At 36.7% G+C, this 12,113-nt stretch overlaps 1 protein-coding gene across 2 annotated transcripts; it reads right to left on the bottom strand.

The window, feature by feature from the left end:
- Positions 1–789: 789 nt before the first annotated feature.
- Positions 790–12,009, bottom strand: LOC106180179 (dipeptidase 1). 2 transcript variants are annotated; one of them, XM_013564093.2, is made up of 11 exons: positions 11,917–12,009; positions 8,220–8,477; positions 7,184–7,325; positions 4,058–4,190; positions 3,654–3,804; positions 3,231–3,315; positions 2,776–2,952; positions 2,378–2,474; positions 2,001–2,076; positions 1,564–1,699; positions 790–1,372 (listed from the first exon to the last, which is right to left on the bottom strand). In XM_013564093.2, exons 2-11 carry the CDS (start codon positions 8,420–8,422, stop codon positions 1,277–1,279), a joined length of 1,296 nt encoding a protein of 431 aa, XP_013419547.2. In that variant the 5' UTR covers positions 8,423–8,477; positions 11,917–12,009; the 3' UTR covers positions 790–1,276. The 2 variants fall into 2 exon arrangements, with proteins under 2 accessions (XP_013419547.2, XP_013419546.2); XM_013564092.2 differs by lacking the exon at positions 11,917–12,009 and adding an exon at positions 11,324–11,339.
- Positions 12,010–12,113: the final 104 nt, after the last annotated feature.

The raw sequence follows: 12,113 nt of genomic DNA on the forward strand, positions 1-12,113 counted from the left end.
GGAAATCTGTATCAAGCGTGCTCTCATTTGCAGAAAAAGAAATTTCAACTATCTACTGATACCAGCAGGATGAGGGTTTAAAGCCTTGATTAAATTTAAGATACAGGTGCCATAGGATGGAATTGTATACGTATTTTTCGTGCAATTGCTTGGCGTCGTAAATAGCTATGGGCTTCACCGAGTATATAATGAGGTTGCCGTGCAATTTCTCCGACGGGAAAATCTAGTTTTTTTTTCGGTTGAAAAGTGATCGTACGGAACCCTTTTAGTTTCAGTGTACTAGTACAGTTGATATGCGCCTTCCGTGCGGCTTCCTTGATACCGATACGTGCAGGCCATGTGGTCAGAATAAGGAAAAGCACAATTTCAAATTCATGCAAGTGAATTATAATGAGTTAAAATGCATTTACTAAACCTGCAAAGGAGAGACCACTGTTAGCCTTTAACACGATCGCCGCAAGTCGACAGAGCAATACCAGTACGAGAACAGTGCATTGCCATCTACATAAATGCTACGGCGTATGGGCTTACCGTTTCAAAATATTCTCGAAAATTTTAGCTTTACAAAATCGTAGGACAACGGAGGCCGTGAATCTGTACGATATGTCTGATTTGGTACGGCACGAAAAGGGATTTACGAGCAATGTACGGACGTTGCAAAAATTGTCTTTAAAGCCAATCTGTCGATCCATACGATTAAAGTTTTATAAATAATTATGAATTCCAACTACATGTATTTATTACAAATTCATTCAAATATTTATGGAATCAATCACTCATTAATCAGTATGCCAGTTAATTAATCCATTTATTCATTACACAATTGAAAACCTTTTAACTTTTGACTTATCAATATATGTATCTTTTATTCATTTAAAGGAATTCAATTCATTGTTTTATTATCCATAGTTACATATTTTTGTCACAAATGACAACCGGTGACATATAAATAAACATTAGCTTACTTCATCTGGTGTTAACTGGACAGAACTGGATTCCTTGTGAATAACTGTATTTCGTGACATTACAATATGAAGAGTTTAGAATAACACGACAAAGACACATTCTTGTTAATTGCAAGTGTTTAGAATTCTACAACAATCTATCACATACATGTACACTAATAGTTATACTGTCTTATTTGTCTTTTTTATGCATTCGATATATATGTACATAATAAAAAACTAAATGTCCAAACTAATGACACCTGTTCGCAAGTGCTGTATAGTGAACAGAAAAGTCATCCGAATCCTTGGTCACATGACGGTCATGTGATCTAGAAATCTGGTCGACAAGGTACGGTGGTGTTGCCTAGATCGCTGTCAGGGATGAGGTCGTCCAGTGGATGAACCCCCTTCATCTCCCGTCTTACCTGCACAGATCAAATGTGAAAAATAAATGAACTGGGGACTACTGCTTACACACAAACAAACATCCACAAACACATCCACAACCAGACACTCCCCGACACACACACACACACACACACACTCACACACTCACACAGACACACAACAAACAGGCACATATACACACATGTACATCAGGGTACAAGGCACCCACCTCCTCGGCTCTCCTGAAGGCCCTGAGCAGGTTCTCTCCCGCCAATTTTTTCAGCTGGGACTCCGTCCAGCCGTCTTCAGCCAGAGCAGTGAACAGGGCCGGGTACGTAGACACGTCCTCTAGTCCTATTGGTAACCTGGTGATATCAAATAATAGATTAACAAATAAATATATGTATTAAGTGTAAATAAAATAATGAATAGTTTTATGATATGAAATACAATCATTTTGAATGAAAACACGGTCACTCAATTATATATGTCATATCGCGCCTTCTTTACCAGTACACGTACTGATGGTTTGAAAACATGCAAATAGAGAACTTTGGTATTTATTAACTCATTCGACTTTGTGAAAATGAAAAAAAGATTCAGGGATATAGAAGTATGTAAATTATTTGGAAAGTCCTGACTGGTATTTTAATAGTTAAAACTCACCGTGTGACACCATCGTAGTCTCCACCGATACCGACGGAATCCTCTCCGGAAATGTTCTTTATATGGTTTATATGATCTGATAATATAATATAATATAATATAATATAATATAATATAATATAATATAATATAATATAATATAAGCTGCACATCTTCGGATGCTTTACATAAATTGCTTGAATGCAAATTTGCTTTTTAAATGAAACTAAAATAATTTAACAATTGAAAGAAATAAATGCCAATTCAAGAGCAAACAATAAGATAAGTTTATAACTTAATTGAACAGTCTAAGATTTTTTACATAACTGAATAGTATAAATGTTCTACAGCCTTAGATAATGTTAAAATAATAATGATGATCAACCACGTTAGCCTACCTACCACCTGCTGAAGAGTGGCGTTGGTTTGATTACTTGGAAAGCAGTTGATATAATCACTGTAGAAATTCACCATGACAACGCCTTTGTTCTCTTTCTAAAAAAAAGTGCAGAATATAGCATGAGGTGCAAGGCTGCATATGTAACTTAAAGTACAAAATAAATAGCTAGAACCATTTTGCATTGTTTTTACAGAATCACATGAACGCAGCGGTTTGCAATTAGTTGTCGTCGTCTTCCTTCGCTAAAACACTTTCAACTCTCGACCATAGCACTCACCATTTGACTTGTCTTTCTCAGCATTCGCAACTTTGTCTCAACAACAATAATTCACTACCACACTCCCACCTCTGTCTCAACAACCACACTCATAACTTAAAGTGAGTAATGCACTTCACCACTTTCAGCAACACGTCGTCCTGTACGTTGCGCGGATGGTTGCACACAGCATAGGCCGAAGAGTGACTGTATATCACAGGTGCTTTAGTAACACTGAGAGCGTCCGTCATCGTCTTCTTTGACACGTGCGACAGATCTACCAGCATACCCAACCGGTTCATTTCCTTGATTACTTTCTGATAAAGAACAAATGATAGAAGTGTGGCCAATAGAAAAAGAATATGTGAATAGAAAGATGGAATAACATTTTAAAAGCAATGTTAAAAATACTACTACAGCACAGTCACTACTACCGCTGCTACCACTACTACTACTACTGATAATAATAGTAACAATATTAAATTGAAAAGTGTTTATTCTAATTACTGACTTTAGAAAAGGGACCCATCAAAATAATCAAACTCAGCGACAGAAACTGGGTAGAAAGAGAATGGTTATAAACATCGAAGTCTACCTTTCCCCATACTGAGAGTCCATTGCTTCTTGGAGGTTCATAATTACCATTGTCAATGGGCCAGTCTGATTTCCAATTATCCGCCCTGCAACGAAGTTAGACGATGTGAAAAATGATTAAATGTTTATTTATAAGGCAGGTACTTGTGCATTATGTTAAAACATCTTTAGATATTGATCGATACAGCATCTCTACTTGATCATAAAATGTGCCGATTAAGCAATTTAATAAATGTAAAATGGAACGGTATAATGTATATCGTGAAACTACATGTATGCTCAAATTGCATTGAAAATATTGAAAAACATCAATTCTCCTAACCAGCATCTCTGAATTGGTGCTCTTGGTGACAGTAAACGCACAGTATGAACATATAGCAGTTCATTGTTCCTCTTATCAACTTGATTTACGATAAAAACCCACCATGGTGTATGACAGCTGTGGGTCAAGGTCATATAGCGGACGCCAAGGTCATAAAACATTCTCAAGGTTGCAAAGCTACTGTCGATCATGTGACCCCCTTCTAAACCAACCAAACTGCCTATTTTATGGGCCTTGAATGTGTCTTCGATTCCTAAGATATTATCACAGGAGGGCTTTCATTCAAAGAATTCAAATATAAACGGCTTTTAGTCAAATATGTCACAATATTTTTTAGAGAATATTCGGGTGAATTAATGTCACAAGATTAACATCTATAAAACGGGAAAATATCTTTAACTCATTTCATCATTATAGAATTTCTAAAAGTATAAGTTATAAAACAATTTTCACTTTGTTTGGACTTTGTTTATCCAGCTGCGACGCAGTTGACTGCACGTGCGTACCTTGAGCCGTGGTGACAAACTGGAAGATATCCGGGTACTTGGAGACAAATCGTTTGATGGTATCCAGTTGGTCCAGAGCCACTCTGACCGCGTCTTTGTACTGGGCAGAACACGGACCGTAGCATGCCCAGAACTGGTGAAATGATATGTACAAGAAAAGTAAAGGTATCAGCATTTTAAATTGAAATTTCTTTGTGATGTAAAAAATATGTAAAATATTTTTTTAATTATAATGAAATTAAAAACATTAGAATCAAATTGATTTCACCAAACGATTTAGGCCTATATATTATACATATATTGCTTTCAATCATAACTGATAACAAGAACGAAAAAAGTTCGTCTACGAGCCCTCATAAAATCACTAAACGGCCATTCCACGAAAAGGGGTACAATTCCAAAACAAGAAATGCAGTGATATGAACTTTGCAAAACTGGAAAACTTTTTATATTATTTTGATGAAGAGGTATTCAGAGAGTAGTAGAAGAATTTTAACCCACACCATTACTGTATTTAAAGAAATATGCACGTGTAAACATGGTACAGTATTTTTTTCGTTACGGAGGTTAGGTAACATCTAAATTAGGTTATATTTCAATCAAGCCAAAGGTCACAGGCTCCATATTTGATTCAATTATTAAGATTTTGTATGTATTCAAAATATTATTTCCCATTTAAGATTTCTCTTCAATTATAGAAAATGCGGTGCAAACACATTGATAATAAGTGGCTCGTTTTCTATAAATAGGCCTACAAAGCCTGAGATATTCCAATTTAAATATTTTATTATTAATTGGGGACAGACTTGCTTTTTTATCATACTATTTGTTTATGAACAAAGTGCTATCAATCTATTATGATATGAGCATTGATCAATGAGCACACACATATCCAATGTTCAAATGAAAAATGAGTAATTTCGTAACGGAGGTTAGGTCATTAATTGCGATCATATTTGTTTTGATATTTCTTTAGCTTAAAGTAGACTTTAGAGGCTGAATTCGGAATTTGTAGTATTACAGATACGACAAACGTTACAAAATAACATAGAAAAATTGATAAAACATGTTTATTCAAACCAATAAATGGCAAATTGTTACAACGGGTTGTTTTGCTTTCTTTCAAGGACTACATAAATACATTTACCGCTACTGGATACATTTCACCGCTAATATGTTGATCGATGTATCTGTAGAATTCACATTCCATATTTTACCAGATTAAGAGTTTAATTTATAATCTTAGTAACAGAGATTAGGTAAAACTCTATAGTCTAAATTATGTCATGCATTTAAACCGTTCAAAATCTTTCACAAGAAAAGCTTCGCGGTCATTAGATTTTTTTTTCTTTCTCTGTAGTGTTTTTGTAGCTCTGTATTTGTAAGTGGCATATTGGTGTCTGTATAACAAAACATTAAACCTACATGTTCATGATCGCAGCTATAGGCAATAAAAAACAACACAATACCCGAGAAAGTTAATGTATTCAATCAAGTAGGCCGACAATAGACACGTGTTTGCGGTCCATTTAAAGTTACTGGAAGCATCTAGAAGATGTTAAAAACTATTATGTGCTACTGAAACAGTAAAATAGGGCCTATTAACCCCGCAGTTCTACCTGATAAATACAAGCGTTGCTTCAATGCTTAATATATTTCGTCATATGTCTCCCGCGAAAATAATGTCTGCTACAGGTACATGTACGCTAGTACTGATGTCAGCTAATACCATTTTTCTTGCCAAGACAGTCCTGAAAACTCCTCATTTCGCTTAAAATCAGAATGATAAGTTCAAAAAGGCATCGTCAAGTGACAAATGGAAATCAATTTGAAAAAACAAATCACGATTTACCCTCGATTTTATAGCAAATTCGAGTAAAAACTTAAATGGTTAGCTTACATCAGAACATAGAAGTAGAACTACTTCTATGATCAGAACTAACTCACAAAACCACAGAAATAACGTTTTAAAGTATTAACAGTTATTTTTATAACAATTAACTTATTAATTTCGTAACGGAGGTTAGCATAACGGATGTAAGGTGACACGCACTCTTTTTCAGTTTTTATCCTCGGGATAATTTTGCATAACTATTGAATGAATTTTTTAGGAAGAAGTTGGTCCTTGCTTAACAAAAATGATGTTTTTAACTTTCTAAAGCAACATTTTCTTCAAATTTGGTCCGTTACTGAGGTTAGGCTCTTAAATGCGACACCCCGACTTTTGTGAGTTAACATATTCTATGATGGAACACATCATTCAAAATTAACAAATAGCACTGTTTTATTAAACTTCATATATTAAGAGTTTGAAAAATGCACAGGAAGTCCATTTAAGAGAATTTTCTTTTATTCTTACACTGACTTAAAAAAGCGTTACGGAGGTTAGGGGTTACTGAGCGACATTGATTAAACTATGACAGTGACGTAACTAACCAACAAATTCGACAGAGAACACCATGTATGATAAAAAGAAACATGAATTCAAATTAGTTGAGGACTAAAAACACTAAAATACGGGAAAATATAAACTTTTCTTGTGGCAAATCAGCTATAATACCGAAGCGACACGTCGAAATCATGCTTTTTGCGGCATATAGACCCCCGGGGTTCCCGTCAAAGCAAGTGGTACTATATTAATTGTTGTTTTTTAAGTAGAACACATCGGGTCCTGCTAGAAAAGGCTAAAAAAAGCTAAATTACAGATGCTTTTACTACCGAAAATAAGCTGCGACAGGTATTATTCAGAATTGTACCCTTTTTCGTGGAATGGCTGTAAAAGGTGTGTGAATAAAATGTTATATGTGTACCGTTCTATGTAGCCAATTTGCTTCCAAATATTTATTATAGTCTCTAAACTGATGAATTTTGTATACAAACGCTTTTGTAGCATTATATATTTACCTGTAAAATCTAATCTATTAGTAACGAAACTGGGTTTGTATTTGCACATTGTAAAAACTTGTGCGGTGTTATGTCAGAGACTCATAAAGATTATACTAACACTGTATTGACAGTTCTAAGAGAATACCACTATACCTGTAAATTGTTACACCCTTAGACCATATTGCCCCGTAGACACGCAAACAGATTACAGAAAGCGCATTATTTAGAACAATAACTTACCTGGGCGCCGAGTTTCCCTTTACGTAGGCGTGGTATATCTGTATGAGTGATGTTCCATATGCCAATCAACGACTCCGCGAGATTCACGCTGTCCACGTGGTTTTGGACGTTTTTCCTGTATTGCCAGGCTAGGTCGTTATGCCTTGAAATGGAAATCTCTTTTCATCAGTTTTTTAAAGCCGTGTGAAAATAAATAAAATCTAGAAGACAAACTTCCTGACTTGAGCCCTCACCCCTAAAAATTAATAAAACATAACATGACGATACCCACCATCAACCCCCCCCCCAAAAAAAAACAAAAAAAACAGATGAATTAAAAACACTTATATAAGTTATATGTAGATAAATACACAAGTTATACATCAAATATAAAATAAGTTTCACATAAATAAAGTGAATGCCTAAAGAATATATTTATGAGAAAGACGTCTCTGTGTCTTTTATAACAAAATTGTACATACTTAAGGTCTATTTAGCAATTCATTTCGACGAAAACGGTATTTTATAGAGCATTATTAATAAGGTGAAGATTTGTATAGAAGAACATTGACCCTTGTATTACATGTCACTTAAACAACAGTAGCAAGTCAAGATTTAAGTAACAAATAGTCCAGCCACTGCGGAGGGACATTACCCTCTACGGCGCCACAGATTGATTTTTCACTAGATATTCACAGCTATGTCTCTGGTTAATTTCACGGTTATTCTCTGCACTGCAGCTCAGGAAAAATGTCCACATAATAATAACTGTGGTCCTGGTAGAGGGTAGAGGGAGACCCCCTCCTATCCTGCCTAGCATCGTTGTTTTCACCTCACAATGGGGGCTTCTAATCTAAATACAGGCTTGTTTTAACCCGGCATTACTGGTTGTCATTCTTCTCGTATACGGAATGCGTACTGCTTGAGTGTTTTATGGGCCTTATAAAACTTTGGATAGCTGGTTTTATACTAAAATAATTTTGAAAATATAGAAAATACTGTTTTTTTTTTTTTTGTTTTCTTTCAGAGGTTCATATAATGAATAAATTGGACCTACCCGTCCACTAACGGTGTTTCTGACAACACTTGGTCAGCCAAGCTCATCGCGGTTGTAACGTCAGAATTCCTATTGAGTGTCAGTGCGACTGGCACCGCTACTGCCACGCCCACCATCACAACCGTGATTGCGACGGTCACACCTATCACAATCCGCTTTCTGCTGGACATTGATGTGAAAGTAAAGTCATGAAACTTGTCCATGGTGACGTATCCGAGCCTTTATATGCGAGAGGTTTAATATTGACGTACCGGTACGCTGAAAAGATGACAGAGAAAAAAAAACTAGATTTGTATTTTTATTATTCCGAGTTGTGATCAGTTCAAAGCGATCATTTTGTAGAAAAACGTTTAGACAAATATTTCTTTTTTTCAATATATCAGCATTTCAACAGGTCAAAATGGAATAACATCTACACATATCGCCACGCTATTTGTTTGCTGTGACTTAAAAGAAATCCAAGTTGCTAGGTCTCCCACTCATGCCCGGTGTGTTCGGACAGTCACAAAGAACATGTTCCACAGTCTGTACGTTCCCACATGTGCGCTTACAATTTACAGAGGGAACCTTGGGCCAGTGACCTTTACCACCATAAGGCCATTAGCCGACAATCAAAATTTTGCAGCTATAATTCCTTAATGCCTTTTAACGTCAGGTGATGTGTACGTGTATATGTCCATAAATAAGTCACTTAAGTTAAACATGGTATTAGTTGCTGTATATACCTATATATACTTCTTTTTGTCCATTTTGTCAAGCCTTTCTATGTGCGTACCTTTCAGGCCCGTAGCAAGCAATTTCAAAAGGGGGGTTCTTTTTCTGAAAAAATGGACATTTTCCCATAAAAACTTCATGTACCTAGATCAAATTTTACCCAGAGTGGACCTTTTCCCAGCAAAAGGGGAGGTTCTTTCGAACACCCCGAATCCCCCCCCCCCCCCCCCGGCTACCCCCCCTCCCCCCGGCGACGGGCCTGCCTTTGTTAGTTTGCACATAGCTATTTGTACTATCGATATCTCCTTGATGTAAATCTACAAAGTGCTTGAAAGCTCAAGAGTTTCTGTATTGATATAAATTGCACGCTACGCGTAAACTGACAGATACCCTACTTTTATTAAGCACAGAGGTGAGGAATTTCCGCCGCATGTCCTTCATACGACCGATGATGATCTCTACACTGCTCAGCCCAAGTTCTAGAGACACAAATCATTTGACGTGATTCCACTGATATACATGTATAGAGAATAATTGGTCTATAGGCAACATGTACGGGTGCCGTTATCCACTCAATCCTTGGCAAAGGTGCGATTCTCTTTTTGTCCACATACACGACATTTTTTTTTTCATTTACGTGACTTTTCGGATGTCATAGCTTCGGCTGTTATTTCGCCGTCTTGACTCGAAACTTACCCTAAATATACACATATAGCTTACAGTCCATAACTGTTAAACTCGGCAATGTCATAAAGATCAACTGATTCATAATACTGTAACGATTTTACAAAGCCTTTAATTCATGGTAAAATTACTGTAGTAAGCTATAGCCTTAAAGTCAGCTACACCAGCTTGAAAACAAGTTTGACAAGAAGCTAGATGAAATTAAAGAGTTGATAAGGAAAGAGAAAGCAAAGGACATGAAAAGTCCACCACGTACCTAAGTCAGAAAATTGGAAAAACAACGAAGAGTGTTTCAAGTTCCATAAATATGGGCATCTGGCAAGAGAATGCAAGGCACCTTTGAAAGAGGCTCAGCACATAAACAACCAGGAAAACTGAGAAGGGGCATTCCAGCCGGCCAGAATGAACCCCTGTTGACAGTGACATGGAAACCGTCAGTTGTAGAAATGCTTGGCTCTACAATAATAAAGTTCACTTCTTGGCCAGTGCCAATTCAGGACCAAGAAGTGGACTTTATTATTGTAGACACTGGTGCGTCAAAAGCAATTCTATCTTCCCGCATTTATCAACAAATTCCTCATGATTTTAGACCTGAACTGAAAAAGACTAATAGAAAATTGCAGTTGCAGGTTGCAGACAGTAGAAACATTGAAATTGAAGGGCATGTAGAAATAAAATTTCAATCTGGTGAAGAAGTGTTTATTTGGGACATGCTTGTAGCAAAAATAAAGGACGATGGTTTGATAGGAATGGACTTCATGTGACATCATGATTTTCACTGGGTGTGAACGGACTGAAACTTAACGGGAAGAGAGTGCCTTGTTTGGCTTAGAGGGAACCAAAGCATGCCTTCAGAGTGACAGTGACTAATGGCGTTATTATTCCAGCAAACAGTGAGCTTGCCATAGAAGGGACAGTTGATTCTAGCCGAATAAAATCAGGATTCGGACTGGTAGAGGCAATTCCAGAGAGGTCAAGTGATTTTCTGATCGGACATGTGCTAGAATTATCCTTAGAAATTAACATTACAAAACAGAACCCCGTTTTGTTGGTGGCAGCGATTTCGTTCTTTTAAAATAACAATAATCGTACAATACGCGTAAAAAAGTTTGGCTGACAATAACGTTCTTTACATGAGAGCTTCTAGCTCATTCACATCAATATTTAATTAGTCAGCCTATTAGAAAGAACAATAAGCGATCAGTTACTTCATTAAATTAAAGCGATTGTTTGAGTGGGGGTGAAAATCCGCGTTTGAGTGTGAGAGAGAATCCGCTGACTACGGTACTAAATCACATTTTTCAAGGGAAAAATTTTGTGACTTTAACAGATACTGTATTTTTAAGTCAGTATTTCGTAAAATCAGAACGTAACTATTGAGTGGTAGCCACGAAACTGAAAAGCATGCTATTCAATAGGTCTTTCCTAAACAGTAAAGGCACTACAAATTTTATATAGAAATGTAATTTTGAGGTCGGAAAATTATGTATCTAAAAGTATTGTATATGTTTTGCCAATTGAAAAGCCAATATGCGTTCATGAATACTACATGTAGTAAAAACATTGTTCGCCGAAGGCTTCTCTCTGGAAATGTTACCGAAATCTCTCCTTGCGTGAGAGTTCCAAAAAACTTCAACCAGGTTAATTAAAGGTACCCGTTACGGGATTCACCAGCCAAAATGAATTTTTGGGAAAAACGCACCTACCTCTTTTTCTTACTATTTTGCCTCGTTTTCTACTATCAGCAGGGCCCTATCAGTTGTTTTTCTACAAAGACAACTCTTCAAAGAGGTGGAATATTTACTTAAACGGGGAAGTTTATTGCCAGTAAGGCTTTCTTATCACTCCGTATTTAGGCTATTGATTCATGCCACTGCATAGCGACGCCTTAGAACAGGGCGGCGTGTCTTTGCATAATCATGTTGGGTCATTTGACCCACAGTCATTAAACTCTTGCGTAACATTTAATGAACATTGAATTCTGTGATTTCTTTTGCATTTCATAGCTGTTAGATGCGATGGGATCAGATTATCCAGCGAAAACTTTGAAGAAACCATTTTTATATTTATCTCCCTAGGCTGTATTAAAGATAAGGGTGGGGCATACGGACACCGAGACTCCATTGCCGACAGACTGACTTAAACTGGAGTCTAAATTCTCTCTCTCTTCATTACGTTTTTCTTATATTGCCCATCCTATAGGCCTACATGTGTTATATTTTCTGTCTAAATGTACCAATAACCAAACATTAATGCTAAGTAAAGTATGTAATAATGACACGTCCCTACTAGTACTTACCTCCCGTAGGCTGGACAAAGCAATGTGGTTCAGATTTAAAAACTCCCCCTTTATCAGCACAAACCCCACATGTACACTACGCTAGCGCCATCTGTGTCAAATTGAGGCACTTCATTCCGCTGGGAATGCTGCTTGCACCCTGCGTGTCAGACTGTTGGAAGCTAGCGTTCATAAACAGCTTGGACTCAGTGGCGGAT

This window comes from Lingula anatina, chromosome 4, assembly GCF_051362555.1.
Source record: "Lingula anatina isolate TDL-2025a chromosome 4, LinAna3.0, whole genome shotgun sequence".
NCBI lineage: Eukaryota > Metazoa > Brachiopoda > Lingulata > Lingulida > Lingulidae > Lingula > Lingula anatina.

What these genes read in the sequence shown, in the direction of transcription:
- LOC106180179 (XM_013564093.2), bottom strand. Translation starts at nt 8,422, where the DNA reads ATGGACAAGTTTCATGACTTTACTTTCACATCAATGTCCAGCAGAAAG. An exon ending in AAGGGAAACTCGGCGCCCAG is followed by an intron (nt 4,191 to 7,183) that starts GTAAGTTATTGT and finishes TCATTTCACCAG; the next exon opens with TTCTGGGCATGCTACGGTCC. An exon ending in GTTTGTCACCACGGCTCAAG is followed by an intron (nt 3,805 to 4,057) that starts GTACGCACGTGC and finishes ATAATATCTTAG; the next exon opens with GAATCGAAGACACATTCAAG.